Below are 18624 nucleotides of genomic sequence, written 5' to 3'. Positions count from 1 at the left end.
CAACTATAATTACTGTCTATGGTATTACTGTTAATAAAGTCACTGACACACCTCCTGGGGAAGGGAATGAATTCCAGAGGTCGACTCCAGACAGTGTCCTCCAGGCCCCTGCCCATGTTGCCTGCCCGTGCGAACAACTTCACTCAACCACCACATGTATTAGAACAACTGTACCTGTTATATTTTATAACGAAAGTTACTCCGGACATCTTCGGATGGACTTTCCAGTCACATATATATATATATAAAGCACTGCGCGGTTGGGGGTCACGGTCAACCAGGAGGCAAAGTTGACTACCGCAATGTCCTGTGTTCACATCCACCACCATACAGCTCAACCCTGGCGGCCATTCAAGGTATTTTGCAAAAGTTTTTATGCAATTCCTATGTGGTTATTTCACATGCACCATCAGTTGATCAAACGCCATGTGCTGTCTAAGGTCATGATCATGGTACCTCTGGAAGCCGAGTGTTTATGTCCGGGCAGGTCTACTGCATGCAGTCGTGTTGGAGCTCCATATGGTTACAGGGGCCTGAGTCCTCTTCCGTGGTTCCCTCCCCCAGGTCAGAGGGGGTGCCAGCAACACAGGATTTTACATGAAAGTAAATAAAAAAATAACCTATTAGCTATATGATTATGACTAACATTCTCATACCATAAATAGCCTACACTACAGGAAGTGAAAGTTATAATTAGGCGTGATCATCATAATACACTCAACTCCGGACCATTCCAAAGGATTATCTGTCCCCCACCCCCTACTAATGAGTGGCTTCCCCTTGGTAAACCCGTCGCCCATCCTTTCTGAACCCTCCATTCTCACCAGCTTTTTTTTTTTTTTTTTTTAAACCCAAAATTATCCCTGCAAGCTCGATATTACCAAATTACTTCCGAATTTATGACTTAAAAAAATCTACCGCTCTACTTTACAAAACGGAGACCGCCATATCACAAAAATAAACCGGTCCCGCCGGAGGTTCCAATTGTAACGCGCAGCACGTGTACCGCAGGGGTGCCACGTGTGTCGGACTGCTACCAAGTTTTTGCCCAGGGTTCGACTGCCGCTTTCGCTTGCAGATTCCAAATACAAATTAATTTTCAAGTAATAGACAATATTTAGTAAACTGGTGAGAATGAAAATAGACTCGTCATATAAAGTTCAACAATTTATTAACATGTGTAAAAATAACAAAGTACCAAAATAATACCCGTGAGGCACAGTGAGGAATTCACAATTATATACGTCTAGCCTAAAACACATGCCAACCATCGTTTAATCACAATTCTACCATGTTTGCTATGCAACGCCAGTTTTGATTGGTTTAAAACCATGTATTATTTTCCAATAACCCACGCTCGTGCCAATAATACACGGTCGGGAGTCACGGCTGTAACAATTTTATATATCTAATATTCACCCGTTTTATAAAAGGGTACTATAGCCGAGTGGGATACTCTTTCAATAAATTTTTATCACGACGCGAGTTCGAATCCTACCGAGACCCCCCCCCCCCCCCCCCCCCTTTTTTTTTATCTTTTTTTTTATCTTTTTTTTTCTTTTCAAAGTCAATGCCATATGATAGATGCTCTTGATCGTAGTACTGTATTGCCTGTATATTTCAACAAATAATGCAATACTCAAGAAATAAATTACAAGGTTTTCTCGGGGTTTCTTTGCTGTTTTTCTATCAGAAAGAGGTTGATCTCAGAACTAAACAGTACATAGTAGAATAGAAATAATCAACTTTGACTCGTGTATTGTTGCAGGATATACAACTCGGACTCGGATATTTTGCAATTTTAATTAATAACTCAGGCCTGCGGCCTTCGTTATCAATTCAATTGCAAAATATCCTCGTCCTCGTTGTATATCCTACAATAATACACAAATCATCGTTAATTATTTCTTAACTAACCATATAAATGTAATAAATGTAGTTTACCCAGAGTCTCAAGCACGTGGCATGTCCGGTCAGAATACAACATTTACTAACCACCCGTCTTTTCTCCCGTATCTACTAACGAGGTTTCCAACAACCATCCCTCGCCTTACCGGTATAGAAACAGCCCGAGAGGCGGAAATATTCTCTAGCCACTCCGCGAGTGCTCTCCAAATGGAATAATTCCTTCAAGCAACAACCTGACTTCCGACATGACACCGGCACACGAGACTCAAATTAAACAAAGTTCTATACATCGAAAATACATCAAAATACTACACGTGAAAATAAAAATACATGTACGATAGTGGCAAATAATATCCCAGCAGACAAATTAATATGAAATTTAGGAAAGGATGGGCGACGGTTATCTAACACCCGGACGAAAAGTGATTGACCCCACAGCAGCACGGGTACCTAACGTAACCGGATGTTACAATTTTCCGGAATGAGTCCAAAAATAAACGAGCGAAACGCATCTGCGTTACACTATCATAATTTCGCATACAATGTTTCTTCACTTCAACAATATTTTCATTTAAATATATATCACCACATACAAATCTAACCAAAAGTATGCCCTTGTGATAAAATCAAAGACTATGACATATAAATAAATATAACATATTTCTGTATTGAGCTATACTCAATGTGAAAAATATCGAATTCTTCAAAGTATTTTCACGTGCAATATTACGCCAGAGCACCTTAACCACATATTTTTGTCATCAAATCTTCAAAAATATGTCCTTCTTTTGAAAAAATTAAGCAAGAATTATGCATATTTGGAAAACTTGTGAAAATAGGAGAAAAAATATGACTAAATTATTGATTCTATACCCGACTTTGCGTTCAAAGTTAAACCTCAATAGTTTATACTCACTTAACACTTGTTTTCTTTTTTGTTAAATATCAAACATATATTTTAGAAATTAAATCATGCCTAGATAAAAAAAACATGAACATAGCTAAATGAGTGTGACATTCCATTACCATGTAAGGCTTTTAAAATGTAACTACCATGATAACGAAATGGACAATATTACTTAAATCACATTAACACCGATTGCTATGGTGATTCTGGTATTGAAATGCCCTAATGAATCGAATAATGTACCGCTAAAACCTTTCTATATGTCACCATTTCGACGTTTCTGTTGCAGTAGCGCAATGTCGTCCTTTAGTCCAAGGTGAGCAAGGGCTTCATAGATGTCGGAGTAAGTAACTCTAGGCTTACATTCAAATACTTTATACATATATTGAAGAGACAGATAACTGGCGTCGTATTTGCGTTTCTTGTAGTCATCTTCTATTATTTTCAGCTGATAGTTTTCAATTCCCATATGCTTTGCAAAATCCCTGAAAACCTCGTTTGTCACGAGAAGTGTCGAAAGAAACCTCTTGCCAGCATCGCTTGGACACTCTGAAACGACATAATGCAAGACACATATGATACCATGATGTACAAATGCCCGATATCTCTTTTAAAGTCTAAGTGTTGTACACGAGTCCCAGTATGATATTCTAAATGGAGATGATCAACGGTTTATGAGGACATATTTTAAATGCTTAAGAGCCTACACCTATTTAATAAAATGGTTTTCCCATTTACTTTCCGCCTTATTTAATTGATAAGATAACAAATGGTGATAATGTTATGCAATAGAGCTTGGCCAACGAGCGTTAATTCACTCCAATCAAAGTGTACTAGACAGTAGAATATTGAATCTAGTATGTATCAGTACTTTTAACTGATAAAAAATGAAACATTGGAATAATCTAAGTACATTAGTCAATATAACTTGATTTATGTAAATGTTACCATAATCCAAATGCTGCAGTTGTTGTTGTCGGTCACCGCCATAGGGCCGCTGTGCATCCTGAAGTTGTAGTGGGACAGTGTCCTTGGTATCGCGCTCTGTTTCATTGCCTGAATAATTTGATATCATATGTATACTGTAAATATATATAGCAGCAGTGTATTCTAGGGTCATTCGGACACACTTGCACGTTTTGGATAGGCGAAATTAATATAAAACAAAAACAAAAACAAGACAAAGGAAAAAGAAAAAGAAAAAAATCCCAAAGGAATTGCCGATGATATTCGAAGCAGTGAAAAATGTGATACTAATTATTTTCATATTTTACATGTCTTACCTCTGTAATTTCGAAGTTTTCTAAACAGGATATATACAATCAATATCACAACTCCTGCTCCTACCACTGTTGACACTGTACCTATCGCTGTTTGGTTGTTGTGTTTGAGGCCTATGGATGAAGTCAATAAAATATAATGTAATTTACTTTGATAGTATGTGTTAACTTTAAGCTTCCTATAGAAAAAACACATTTGTACTTATGTAAACACGGTTAATAGTAACATGTATTTCGCAAAAAATTACAAAAGAAATGATACTGTTTAAAATTATTATATTTTATCATCATATGAAGTTGTTGGATGGTAGCAATGACTATATTGAGACCGATGAATGAACAATACGGAGGAGTTATTTCGCCCTGCAGGTAGGGAGTAAAAATTGTACTTGTTTCCCCTATTGCGGGATCGTAAGAGGTGGGTGAGTTTGGGATGTTATTGGTTCTACTTTTTTCCAACAAATTTCTTCCTTCTAATGTTTCCCTCAAAATTGTCTCACATTGGGCCTATAAAGAGAAAGGGTTTGGGGTCACTAGCAGGGGCATACCAGAGTCCCAGGGTTAGTAGTTTCTACTCCTGTTTAACACTTCGCATGTTAGGAGGGAATGACTAGTTCGCCCGTTCTCAGTATGTGATCACGGTGTCCTGCCGGTGTGTTTGGCAGTATACTTCAGTGAGGTAGCACTATACAGTCGACATCTGTATCGCGCCATGACAATAAGTCAAAGACTAACATATCACAGCCTCACAATAAGTCAAAGACTAACATATCACAGCCTTCACAATAAGTCAAAGACTAACATATCACAGCCATCACAATAAGTCAAAGACTAACATATCACAGCCTCACAATAAGTCAAAGACTAACATATCACAGCCATCACAATAAGTCAAAGACTAACATATCACAGCCATCACAATAAGTCAAAGACTAGCATATCACAGCCTCACAATAAGTCAAATACTAACATTTCACAGCCATCACAATAAGTCAAAGACTAACATATCACAGCCTCACAAAAGCACATACATACACTACAATCTCTTATCTTAAGGGTTGTCCTCAAAAGGACATCACTCTAAAATGTCTTTACATTGTACTTGTTTCTACTCTTCCAGTTACGTTTTATGCTATCCTGCTACTCACATCGATTTCCATTATCCAGCTTAACCACTTGCTTTAGTCTAGAAAGGTTTCTCAAATCAAACAAAAACCAATGGCATGATATAACATTACAGCAATATGTTTTAGACTAGAGTTTACCTTCAAGATTCAGAGCTTCTTGCAGGTATCCGTACGAATATAGTCTTGGCACAAACCTAGTAAACAAATCCAATACAGTAACTTCGTTTCATAGGTGTTAAAATAACAATAATAATAGGTCAATACAAAGATGTCATTCAGAACAAAACATATACAGGATATTGAATGGTTTCCCGTTAAATATATAACATATCTATCACGAGCATAACAGAATATCGACATTTACACGAGCACGTAGCACAGTGTAACATATCGAAATATTCTTTCATGCGAGTGAAATATATATTTTCAACGGGAAACCATTACATTTTTTTGCTTGCATTTTCATGATAAATTTCAAAATAAAAAACATCGGAAAATAGATAGTGTCAAAATGTGCGGGAATCAGTTACATAAGTCATGACGTCATCTCATTGTGACGTTACTCAACGACAACTTGACGACGCCATTTTGAAAGGACTGATCAGTACAATTTAAGTGTTTTCTGCTATTATTTGAGAATCTGTCCATGGAAAGCTAACGTCAAGTGAGTATTTTGTCAAAATTTAATCTGAATATTTCAGAAAGACAGCCAGCTAACTCAATTATCTACGTTCACTTTGATTGGCAAAATCGGCAAGTTTCAATGAGTTGAATACAAAGGTTCGCTCTGATTTTAAAATCTTATATTATCACTGCTCATCGCTGCAGTGAAAGTTTTATCAGTTAGATAAATTTCTATATTTCAAGGCAAAAATGTATAAACGTTTTTATTGATCTTGAACTAAATCATAGCTTCAATTATAAACTCTGATCCTTCAAACTACAGTAAACGTCAAAAAATATATTGTAAATATGTATAAATAACACGTCAGCGATGATTTTACCTTGCATGAACCGTTTTGTTACATTTTGTATTGCGTGTCGGTGAACAGGACTGTACTTCATGCATATCCAAGTCAGCACACACGGTACAGGTTAGGCAGTTCCAGTATCTATATCCGTCAGGATTGTAGGTACCGGATCCACAGTCTCGACATCCGGGACATTTAGTGGCACCGTGGATACCCATACCTACATCTGCTCCCTGAAGGAGTCAACATTACTTAGCGATCAATGCACACCTATGTTGAACTGTAATTCGTAATTCGAACTCAAATATCGATAGAACGAAGACAAGTTATAAACAGAATCTAGATTTGTATTGAAACCCATTCAAAAATTACAAATATGATAAATCCAGGTATTAGAACAGAGTAAGTCTTCAGCTTCATCGATGTTAGGTCAAGAGAATGCATACTTACAACAATAAAATGATAAACTACAGTTGCCGTTCTGTAACTTTAATTTTAGTTTGACAACTAATATATAGTTATATTATTGAATAAAATCTTCTGAAACTGACACAATGACGTTTTAACTGGATTAGATCGTTTATTAATTAAGTATACATTTAAGTGTGGTTCTTGTCCCTTCCAACATCGATCACATTCCTTACAACCAGGAATCTGGTAGTTGTAGTATTGATGATTCCTAGGATCGCAGAAAACGTCCTCCTTCTGGTCTTTAATTGATTTTGCTTGACATCCAATTAGGGAAAATAATATCATAGCCGTCATGACTACATTCGTGACGTCTGAAATATAAACAAACGTATTTAAGTTTTCTTCTTTTAATATTTTGCAATTAATAATCTTACCAGAATGAATACGCAAAACACACATTGATGAAGCACTTGTTAATAATAGATTTGATAATACGCTTTCGTACAATTTTCGCCTTCAATGACTTTCTAGTTATAATACTTTAATTCAGTCAAAGGTGGGATCACCATTTGGCCACCACGTCAATTTCTTTTGCTTTTTTCACAGTTCGTGAGGCATGAAAATTAACCATAACCACATAAATGATTAGTCATTATTTCTTCTGATAGTCGTAGTGGACCTCCTTGCATAACACCACAATGAGTGAATTTTGTTAAGGTACCCCCTTCACTCAACCTGGTGTTATGCAAGGAGGTCCCCGTCTATCGGTTGATATAATGATTAACCATTTATACAAATATGGTTTATTTTCATGTATCTTAATATGGTGAAAAATAAAAGAAATTGGAGTTGGGGCCGGCGCTTATGTTAACTCTCCATAGGCGTGCACCCCACTTTGCGGAATATTACATGGCTGGGTGTATTCTAATTTCATACCACTAATAATACAAATCTAGACGTTCAACTCCAGGTATGACTACACCCAAGTGACTAAAGTGTCTACTAGTGCAAAACTCACAAATGATTATAGTACAAACAAGTTTACAAACATGAACAATACATTTAAAGGTACAATGTACGCATAGTTGAAAAAGTATGCGGCATATTATGACAAATTATCATTTAAAAATAAGTATTATGTCAAGACTAGGATATATGCACCTGTCGTAGATATAATGTATATATGTTATTGTTTTAGTAATCCTGCCATGACCCATGATCTATATTATGATCATTTATTTTGAAATCCTGCCAATAGGAAGGACAGGACGATGTTCTATGTCAGGTTTATACGGTTAAAGCGAGCCATCCTGGCCTACTTCTATTGATATAAGCTTACATAAGTAACAGTGACCGTTCGTGTCAAAGTCTCCAATGAGAAAGGTTCTTACTCCTTTAAAAGGTAATTCGTAATAGTGATGGCTTCTAAGTATGAAGTATAGTCACTTTGCTACCGTATTAAATTTAAATGGGGAAATGAAGTATTTAAATATCCATCGTGGTATGGAGAAGGACACGATACACCAATATCAAATTTTAACACTAAGCCATTATAGTAAAATATCAAATTGTCCTTGATAATTTATTCTCTTACCCTGGACATGGATATCTGCAATTTTACATTTTACCGGGGTGAGATTTTTTTTCTCTCACCCTGGACAGGGATATTCGCAATTTTACCAGAGTGAGATTATATATTTAAGAGAAAGTTTACGAGTGTGTCATGTTTTCGAACTTTGTAACCCCGATCTCAAACATAGATTGAAGATTTGTTTAATTGCAATCACCGCTGTAGATATTCAATAGGTTGTATGCTGGTGTATATAAGGAAGCCAGAGTTGTGTTAGCAAGTGTAATGCAGGTTGTTTTCTGGCCAATTTGGTGTGCATACATACAGGGGATCTCCCCTTCATGTACCCTGTACCCTGTCCCACTCCGTGTACTTTTGTGGCAGCCATTATTGAAGCAGTTGGTTATACAAACAAGCAATTTTCAATTGTTGCAAGAATTGATTTTTACGAGAGATAATATTTTATAACCGCTGGTTAATCGACGTAAACAGCTACATTGTAGATTATTTACTGCCATGATACCTACTGAATAGCCAATTAAAACGCAAGTCAAAGACAATAATTACATTTTCGTTTTGTTCACAGCTGTATAATGCATTTGTGGGAGGATATACATGATAAATAAAATACTTACATGATCTGCATTCCAACTTATGACGTAGTTTTCCTTTGCGAAATGGATCAAAATCAAAAACCATTCTTGAAGTTGTGTGTAGTCGGCCAACAGGGTATGCTATACCTACATATACAGCGGTATGTGTTTATATATATATACACGTATCGTATTCTTGCTCATGTTATTGTCTTTGAGATATTTGATTGGCGAATCCTGCAGCGTCACTGCAGTATTTATAGCTATAAGTTACAAAGAGCAATTCACAATAGGACAGCGTGTATTCCAACTTAAACTGAAATGCCCACAACTTGGGACCTAGAGAACTTTCATAAGGACGAATACTAAGAACTGCATTGCAATAATGACATTTAGTTCAGCATTGGAACTATACGGAATAAGACAAAACACATTTTAAGTTATTTGTACTAATACATGAGTCCACATTTATTTATATGGGACCAAATAAGGGAAATAGCGGTAATTTCTTTAAATCGCTACTTGTCATAAAGTTATGAATGGATTTAAACCCAATTTGGTCAGAAACATCCTTGAGGGAAGGGGAATATATTTTGCATAAACGATGACTCTGACTCAAAGGTGCCGAAGTGGCGGGTCCCTATAGAGGAAATAGAGGCAATTCCTTTAAATCGCTACTTGTCAAAGTTATGAATGGATTTGAACCCATGTTTGTCAGAAAAATCCCCTGGGAAGGGGAAACAGATTTTGCATAAATGGTGGCTGTGCACCCTTGGGGCCTGAGGGGTGGAGCCCAATATGAGAAATAGATGTAATTTCATTAGATCGCTAGTTGTCAAAAAGTCATGCATGGATTTAAACCCATTTGGTCAGAAAGATCGTTGCGAAAAGGAATAAGATTTTGCAAAAAATGGTGGTTGTGACCCTTCTTGGGCCTGAGGGGCAGGGCCCCATGAACGTAATTGAATACCATTGAATCGCTACTTATCAGAAAGGTTTTGGATAGATTTAAATCTAATTTGGTCAGAAACATCTTTGGAAAAAGGGGAACAGATTTTGCAGAAATGGTGACTCTGACCCCTCTGGCCCCCATGCGCTTAAAGGGAAAATAGAGGTAATTCCTTTAAATCGCTACTAAGTCATAAAGTACTGAATAGATTGTTTTACCAAATTTGGTCAGAAACATGAACAGATTTTGCATAAATAATAGCTCAGACCAAACCAAAAATATGTCCCGGGGTCTTTCCCTCACGCCTACGTAATTAGTCTCTTTGATATATCTTTGAAACCATTTAGATCCCCATCCTATGACCAGATATAGCATTGTTGGGCATAAAGAGATCAACAAAATCATGTTGTACATATAGGCCCTTGGGTCTTCCCCACCCATAGGGACTTAGTTTCTTGATTATATTTTTGAAACTGTTGAGAGCCCCAACCCATCATCATATATAACATTGTTTGGCATCGAGAGATAAACACAATGCTGATGTAAAAATTGGACCTAGGGTCTTTCCAAGCCCCTAAGGATTTACCGGTAGTTTCTTTGTTATATTTTTTGAAACTGTTGAGATCCCCATCCCATAACCATGTAGAGCATCACTGGACGTTAAGAGATAAACACAATCTTGACGAAGAAATAAGGTCAAAGATCTTCCCCCACCCCCAAGGGACTTAGTTTCTTTAAACAATCATGTTGTAAAAACAATTCCTTGGATCTTTTCACACCCTTAAAAAGTCTGGACTTGGGCCTCTTGTACCATCCCCAAATATATTATTTATCATCTTCTGATAAAACATGTTACTTGAGTATTTTATCATCTTAAAATGTGAAATTTTATCAATATCGAAAATTGTCATTATCTGACATATTATCCCATCATTGTAGTACGAGTTAATTCTTTTTAGAATTCATTATGACTGCTTACAATCCTCTTATATGTTTTATCATCTAAAGATTTGGTAATATATGTGTTTTTTTTTTTATTTGTTGTTTTTTGATAATGTGATTTTATCATCATCAATATATCGCCCTATATTTCATAAATATTATATCTTGATTTTTAATTCTTTATCGTCGGATATATTCAAATACCCGCTTTAAATACCCGGTACTCTATAATATTTCCCTAGACGCTAAACGGTCACATTTATAGTGTATCTGAATGTTGATACTGACTTTCCAGGAAACATGGATTTGATTTATTTGTATTCATGTCTTTTGGCAGGAAACTCTATCCTTGTTGTTCTAGATAGCATGCAGCAGGCCTCCCATGTGGTACTCAGTGTTGTAGTCACCAACTACTTCAAGGGGACTCCGATTCAATATGACCCTGGTGGTTCATGAGGTAATAAACCCAACAAACAAACAAATAATTGTGTTAATGCGACCATGACAGCATAATTCGTACAGTTCGTATATTGATATAAACACATTAATTTTATTGGCGGTAATACTTTGTTAGTTTTCGTCAATAAGACGTTAGTCCAAACATTGCATAACGCCATCTTGATGCCTCAATATTTTTGCGTTATACGGGGCAGAACGGTAAGCGTCAAAATGAATGTGTCTAACTATGTACACTTGCACAATGCTTTGAATCACGCAACTTTGTAAGCATAAAAAGTGTGTATATACCGACAATGCCATCTCAGATGATTGATTCTGAATTAAGGAAGTATTGTGCAAAAGAAACCATATGGTATTCACATATTTCAATACAATTTGAAATTCAGAAATAGTAAGGCCAAGAATTACTTACATTCTAGGACTCAACGGTGATGTTATGAGCCTACAGTGTTGATATCTACCGACCGGAAAAAACATTTAAACACTAGAATTGTATTAAATTATCACTTAATTAATTAATACAATATTTCAGCGGCTCTTTTGTGACAATAACTTTAGTTACATGAACTTGTGTACTATGTGACAAAATATACATGATAATGTCATCTTAAACACATCTGGTTATGTCAGGGATATTCTGAAATTCTCAATTTTTTCTTGCAGTGATTTACGTTCAGATTGAAATCCGAGTCTGTCCAGAATATTGTAGATGTCAATGACACGAAGGTTTGGCTTGATTTGAAGGACCCGTTTGATCACTTCGTACGACACGTCAGCAAGGTGCCTTCCCTCAAATTCAGTTTCAATTAATTTGATATTGAATTCCTCAACACCAACTTCTTTCGCGAATTTTCGGTAAGCCCTGTCTCCGGCCATTAACTTAGACAAATACCGGACAAAACCATCAGATGGAGCACCTGTGGAAAGTAAGGAAGTTCTTAATTATAATAATCTTTCTTTCAAATAAAAAAATACGTAATTAATACAAAATGAAATAAATCAAACATAAAATAAAGTTGATAAATACATAATGATTAAATAAATTAGAAACATAATTCTGTTACATTGCACTCATTCCAGTGTCTTCGAAGTTTTATAATAATTTACATTGGCATTGATGGTATCAATACTCATTCGCAGTTATGTGTATTTTGATGCCCACTTATCGTTTTATATTGGTTAATGATAGTTACTTACGTTGATAAAATGATGATTTACAACCATCCAACTCCGTTACCGTAATTGGTAAGGACTGTCGCCTTTGTAAGCTTCGTGCTATAAATGGTTTCCCTGTCGTCTTAGAATCCACATCTTTGCGTGAAGTTGATATGTCAGTAGGTCCTACTTTGTTACCCATCCTTTGGAAGTCAATATGAAGCGACTGTCGACGTCGCAATAATGGTTCTTTAAGGTCGCCTGTCCTGTAGTTGAACTGTTTCCTTTGTCTTTTATCATCGTATTTCATATTTGGAGAGAAAATGTCCTCGCCATCTTCCGAGATTTCTTCCTCTATAACATGTAAACCAGAATCTTCGTGGGCACGTTCGTCGTCTTTACGCTGAATATATAGTCTGACTAGTTCCTCAGTTTTAACTGACCTCCTTCCTAAAACAAATAATTGAGATATTTATATAACTATCGGATTTATGAAACCTCGCTATTGTTCATATGTACGTGAATGTCTTTTTCTGCACGTGACAAATTGCTTAACCTAATATTACGTTTCTGTGGATTATACACACACGTTCATAGTATTTTATGGGTAAAAGATACGGAATGAGTAATACAGCATAATAAAACGGTTTCTTCCTTCGAGGTCTCATCAGTGATGTAAGAGACACCACACAGCTGTTTCGTCCTTCTAGGACTCATCAGTGATGTTAGGACACCACACAGCTGTTTCGTCCTTCTTAGACTTTTTTGTGATGCCGTAGGTCATAAGTATGGAAGTCTACATTTTCTTGCAGAAAGAAAGTAAGGAGAATCATAAAGGGCGTAAAGAATGCCGGGTTACTGAAAGATGAGTATCGTCAAGCACACAGTTTTATGTGTCGCTTGTATAGATGTAAAATGTATATATTAAACATAGTAACACATATGATGAAGGAAGACTGTTCGATGACTAGTATGCTGGCCGGTCCTCGAACTGTGGCACCTTATCGCCTAGCCAGAAGTAGCCATAGCTTATACCACTGTGCCACAAAAGGAAAGTTTCAATGGTGCCGTGATGATCGGATCGATATCAATTCAATTCTTTTATTACTTTCGGCCGTACGGCCTATCAGTCACAAAAACATTGTACATGAAATACATAAATTACAGCATGGCGTATACAACAGTACATAACATATAGAGAATGAGACATCATAACATCAATGATTGGTTTAGTAAGTATTTCTTAATTTAGTAGCTTCATGTATATATTTTCCTAGGGAACACAGTTCCTTTACATTTTGTACTCTGAATAGCTTAATTAATTCAAAAACAGATGAGTTATTCCAGTAATAACGCTTGATGTACTTTTCCCTTAAATTTCTATAACTATTACATTCAAGAATAAAATGATATTCATCTTCAATTTGTTGTCTATTATTACACATATTACAAAATCGTCTTAATCTTGGAGTATTATTATATCTACCAGCTTCAATGGCTAAACAATGTGCAGATATAGTGTGCGTATCTTAGTAAGACAAATTCTATATCTTTTAGGAATATATTTGGTAAGATAAAAAGGTAATGTTACAATGTCCACAAGATGTTTATATATATGACATTTTGAGGATGACTCTAATAAATGGTGTAGATGTTGCTGAGCTTGGTCAAAAATTCTTTGCTTAATAACTGGCAAAATATTGTCGATATAACTTGCATACATTTGCTGGTTTTCCCACACATAACCAAAACCAAGCGAAAAAAGTTCATTTTTAACAAAAGTTACCCAATTGAAACAATTTCTTGTATTACAATTTCTTAAAATCCATATGCACGATTTAAAATACAATTTCGTGTAGTAATTAACTTAAACCAGTACTTAATTATCCTTAGTTTCCTGTAATATTGAGTGGAAAACGACCTAGTTCACAATACACAATCGCATTTGAGGTTGATTTGTTTACATTAAGTATTCTTTTGCAAAAATGTGTGTGGACCTTTTCAGTGTCAATTGCCTTTGACGATCTCCCATATCTCGCAACTATAGCTTAAAATACTTCCAACATATGTATCGAAAAGATGAAGCATAGTTTCAATATTTAATTGCATGTGATTACATTTTGTAAAAAGTGCAAACATTGCTTTCCGACCCTGATTTGATAGCTGTATTTGAATACTGTTGAATTTATTATTAAATTTCAGATTTACTCCTAACATATCCTGACATGATCATAGTGCCAATTGTATATTCGATGATAGGAATACCTGGATAGTAATGTACATAGATGGATGCGAATTGCACACTTATCATATTACATTGGTGTGTGTTTGCTTTACAATTTTCAAGAATAACAATTGAATGCATTTATACACAGAGTAGCAAAATTTAATTTATCTCATAACTGGGCAATCCTAATATGTGGGACGATTATGTCAAAAATATTGTAAAATGATATCTTAGCGTGTGTCAAAGAGCAGGGACTAACATATATATGACTAACCTCCATCATCAATAAGTTAATAAATTCATCAGGGGTTCATCAAATATCAAGTGTACCATCTTTTTCTGAAAGCGATTAAGTATGGCATTCGACTTTAACATTGACCGATGACCATCAAAATCAGGGATAGAATATGATGGTGTGGTGCTATGATGTGAATACAAACCAAAGCTGTTTGGGGGTTATAATATCGAGTGATATCGTAAGATATCGTGTACACAAATGCTCAAGTTTGACCTTTGACCTTGACCGATGACCAACAAAATCTAATCAGTGGTGGGATGATATGGTCTGAACAAATCCGGAGTGATGCACGATCGCACTCACCAATGCACAAAGTAAGAACTGTACCCCCCTCACTAAAGTAGTTAGATAATTAGTCATATCATTTAACATCAGGATTTATCAACCCTAGACATCTATAATCATCTCGGCCGTTGACCTCGGTGATCATGGCGTTAATCTACTCCAAACTCAACAACATATAAAATTATTGAACTCGTTAATACATTGCATGTGACATTGATATTCTGTATAACAGAAGTTATCAATTTCAACATTCGTAATACTTACTGTGTTTTTTCTTACAGAGACAGTAAGCAGCCACAGCAACACTGAATAGGAAGGTTAACGACAAAGCAGTAATTGCCAGAAACATTGAATATAAAGGGTCTTCATCTGAAAAAAATAAAATATTATCATAACATTTCAGATGTGATTTTTATGAATTGGTGAAACGGAAAGTCTATGGTAACGTGTGATTTTAACAAAAAAAAAATTACTAAAGCATACCAACACTGTATTATGTTACAAAACAAACATCCTTTCATTGCATAGAATTTCAACGCTATTAATTTCACTGTATTGAAAATGTAGCAAACAGGGTTTCAACATTTCTAAATCTAAAATTTCTAAAAATCTAAAAAGCAAGACTCTGTGCTTTCGACTTTTCAAAAATGAAACACTATTGTCTTGAGAACTCACTGTCGGCTTAGCTGCGATATACCAGGTATAACACATATTAATGTCTAAAAAGAAAAGTTTAATTGTCCTTATCCGTTATACCTACATTGTATATCCTTGCCCTTAAATGGTAATTCCATACTACTGTCATTTGAAGTATTCAATCTGTAAGATACAGTGATTTACAAAATATCAATATCTATAGTTTTAATATCTAAACATTATTACAACATTCAGGAGCAACCACGATCTTTTTTAATAAAATATACACAACATATGCTAAGACGTCGTGATAAAATCGAATCTATGTACTGTATCATATCAAAATTATACATTGCTATAGAAAAAAAAAACAGTCATTAATTAGTCATGATCAAAACATAAGTCATCATAGTTATTTTCAGGTGAAAATGTGTAAATGTTGAAGCATAGAAAAACAGAATCCGAATTTCGACAATTTACTTATTCTCAAAATACACCTTAATAGGGAACAACCAACCAATTGAAAAAATATATTTTTGAAACAGCCCCTGTGTATAGAACGTTGAGCCAAGGATAAAATGTCTGGCAGCCACTGATTGGCCATTATGTTATGAAGTGAGAAAATAGATATGTAGCCTGATAGGTAACTATCAATAAGACATGTTGATATAAATTTCCGATTGGTTTTTTTCCCAAAAGTTCACGTAATAATAGTAAACAGGTAAACATTTAAGATTTTTGAGAATTTTTACTGCGAAATTCACCTATTTTCAAAATGGCTACCATCGAGAAAATTTGAGCTGAAGGACCCAACTTTTTTTTTGATTAGGTGTTATATCAGACCCTAAACTTTAGTTATAAACCATAATCGTCATATTCAATTCAAGAATTTGAATGGAATAATCCAAAACGTTAACACTAAAGTCTATGGGAAAACAATTGGTTAGTTGGTTGGTCTCTAATATGTCATTTTTACCCCAATCGTGTAATCAGGAGAATATCTCGAGATCATCCATACTACAATGCAATTTTATTTCAGGTATGGTTGAAAACGCATTGACATTTGACACTTCGTCGAAGACGAGACAAAAATCAACAGATTTTGATACAAAACCCATAATACCAGGTCATAATAATGCATGTAGTCTTTGCCTACCTAGGGTGGAGTGAAGGTGCAGTATTACTACATATAGTATCATGTGTTGGGGTACATGGGTGAGTCTCCACCATTCCCACGTTGGCACACACTGTACAAGGACTACAGTACCATTGGAGGTCGTCGTCAGAGTTAAACGTGCCCTTTTTACAGGGCTGACATCCGAGACACAAGGTGGCTCCATGGAGTCCGAAACCAAGATTTACTCCCTAAAAGTTAAAAGGAAACATGGAAAGAGGAAACAATTTTTTGTATTGAAAATGGGACCAAAATGTTTAAGGGACGTATAACATTTTAAGTCTCTTTAAATGTGTATGTTAAATCATGGCTCCCAGCTGACCCGGGCGTTTAGCAATTTCAGGAGTCAAATCACCAACTCGTAGAAATATGAAGAGTCAATAGATGTCAAATAGATATTTCCCATCAAATCAAAGAGTCAAATATCATTTTAGGGAGTCAAAAATACTCTCAAGGGTCATCTGGGTGACCTGAAAATTTCTAGGATAAATGTGTGAACGAATGTGTGAATGAATGTGTGAATGGATTCTTATCGCTTATTTTATTACATACAAGTCATCATTTATAGGCCTGACAGAAAGATGTTTTGCTTCCCTTTATCAAAGTCTAATGGTTCTTTTAAGAATTCTTGCATTGCCATTGTTTCTACTTTTATCTATAAATTGCAGCTTCTGTTTAGGCATTGGAGGTTGTATGTTTTTCCTCACCGCTTACTCTTGTATATACGTTAAACTTAAGAAATATAACATCTTTATGTCAGGTCTAGCCTGATTTTTCTCGAGAAGACTAATAAAGACTTAACCTGTTTTCTGATTCTTTGACGATGCTATATTTCCATACATACATATTTGTATGTATTATATGTATATTGTTAATGACATATTTTGAAATTGAAATGTATATGTACATTAAAGTAATATGACATCGAAGCACTGTTCTACATAGAAGGTGTACAGGGACACACTATTTAATACATTTTATAACCTCTCACCACGCTCAAACATAGGATAGATATATGGATATATTGTTAGGATAGCCATTTAAATTAATATATATATATATAGACAAATCAAATCAGGAATTATCTATGTATATAAAGCGTCTTCAACTTTATATACATACACCTGGTCTTATTGACGTTCATCTTACTTACGTCAGGCGGGGTTATCTCGTCACCAGGGAAACACTTATCACAGTCTCCACACACGCCAAACTGTGCTCGATAATACTTATGTTCCATAGGGTCACAGAACAGACCCTTTTCCAGAGGAGAACAATAGGTCGGAGTCTGACCGCTGTATACCAGCACTGTCACAAAGATGATAAGGTTTTCTGAAATATACACCATTCTCGAGCAAGGACGAGATATGTGACGACTACACGAAAGGTAGTACGCAAGTCACACTTGGGTAAATATTTAGATCAGTTATTGTAAAAGCTGATACTTGATAAACAAGTCTGTGCATTAAAAATATATACGCTCATATGTTGGTGTCGCAATTATATAGGTGCAGATCGATTGATAGGACATGTTTTGTACTACAATAATGCATACACGAACATATTTCACAGAAGGATACTTCACTGGTGGCTACATTGTCATTGTCAACGGTTATACCAATTTGTGATACAAAGAATTTCCCCAGCTGGTAATAAAGGACATTTATATCTAAACAGCATACTTGTCTATATAGGTAAAGGTATTTAATTATATATATGTATAGTGTAATAT

The 18624-nt window shown here is 35.5% G+C and overlaps 1 protein-coding gene across 1 annotated transcript; it reads right to left on the bottom strand.

The window, feature by feature from the left end:
- Positions 1-11184: 11184 nt before the first annotated feature.
- On the bottom strand, positions 11185-18300 carry LOC117329049. The gene is made up of 6 exons (XM_033886746.1): positions 18046-18300; positions 16875-17083; positions 15843-15901; positions 15347-15451; positions 12315-12722; positions 11185-12034 (listed from the first exon to the last, which is right to left on the bottom strand). The coding sequence occupies exons 1-6, from the start codon at positions 18238-18240 to the stop codon at positions 11739-11741; spliced, it is 1272 nt and encodes a 423-aa protein (XP_033742637.1). The 5' UTR covers positions 18241-18300; the 3' UTR covers positions 11185-11738.
- Positions 18301-18624: the final 324 nt, after the last annotated feature.

Source organism: Pecten maximus, chromosome 6, assembly GCF_902652985.1.
Source record: "Pecten maximus chromosome 6, xPecMax1.1, whole genome shotgun sequence".
Taxonomy (NCBI): Eukaryota; Metazoa; Mollusca; class Bivalvia; order Pectinida; family Pectinidae; genus Pecten; species Pecten maximus.
This window is presented reverse-complemented; position numbering and strand designations above follow the sequence as displayed.

Bases quoted from the DNA above. Each gene is read 5' to 3' on its own strand.
- LOC117329049 (XM_033886746.1), bottom strand. From the start codon at position 18,240: ATGGTGTATATTTCAGAAAACCTTATCATCTTTGTGACAGTGCTGGTA. The intron at 17,084-18,045 runs GTAAGTAAGATG...TTTAACTTTTAG, and splicing joins ACGAGATAACCCCGCCTGAC to GGAGTAAATCTTGGTTTCGG. The intron at 12,035-12,314 runs GTAAGTAACTAT...TACTTTCCACAG, and splicing joins TAAATCATCATTTTATCAAC to GTGCTCCATCTGATGGTTTT.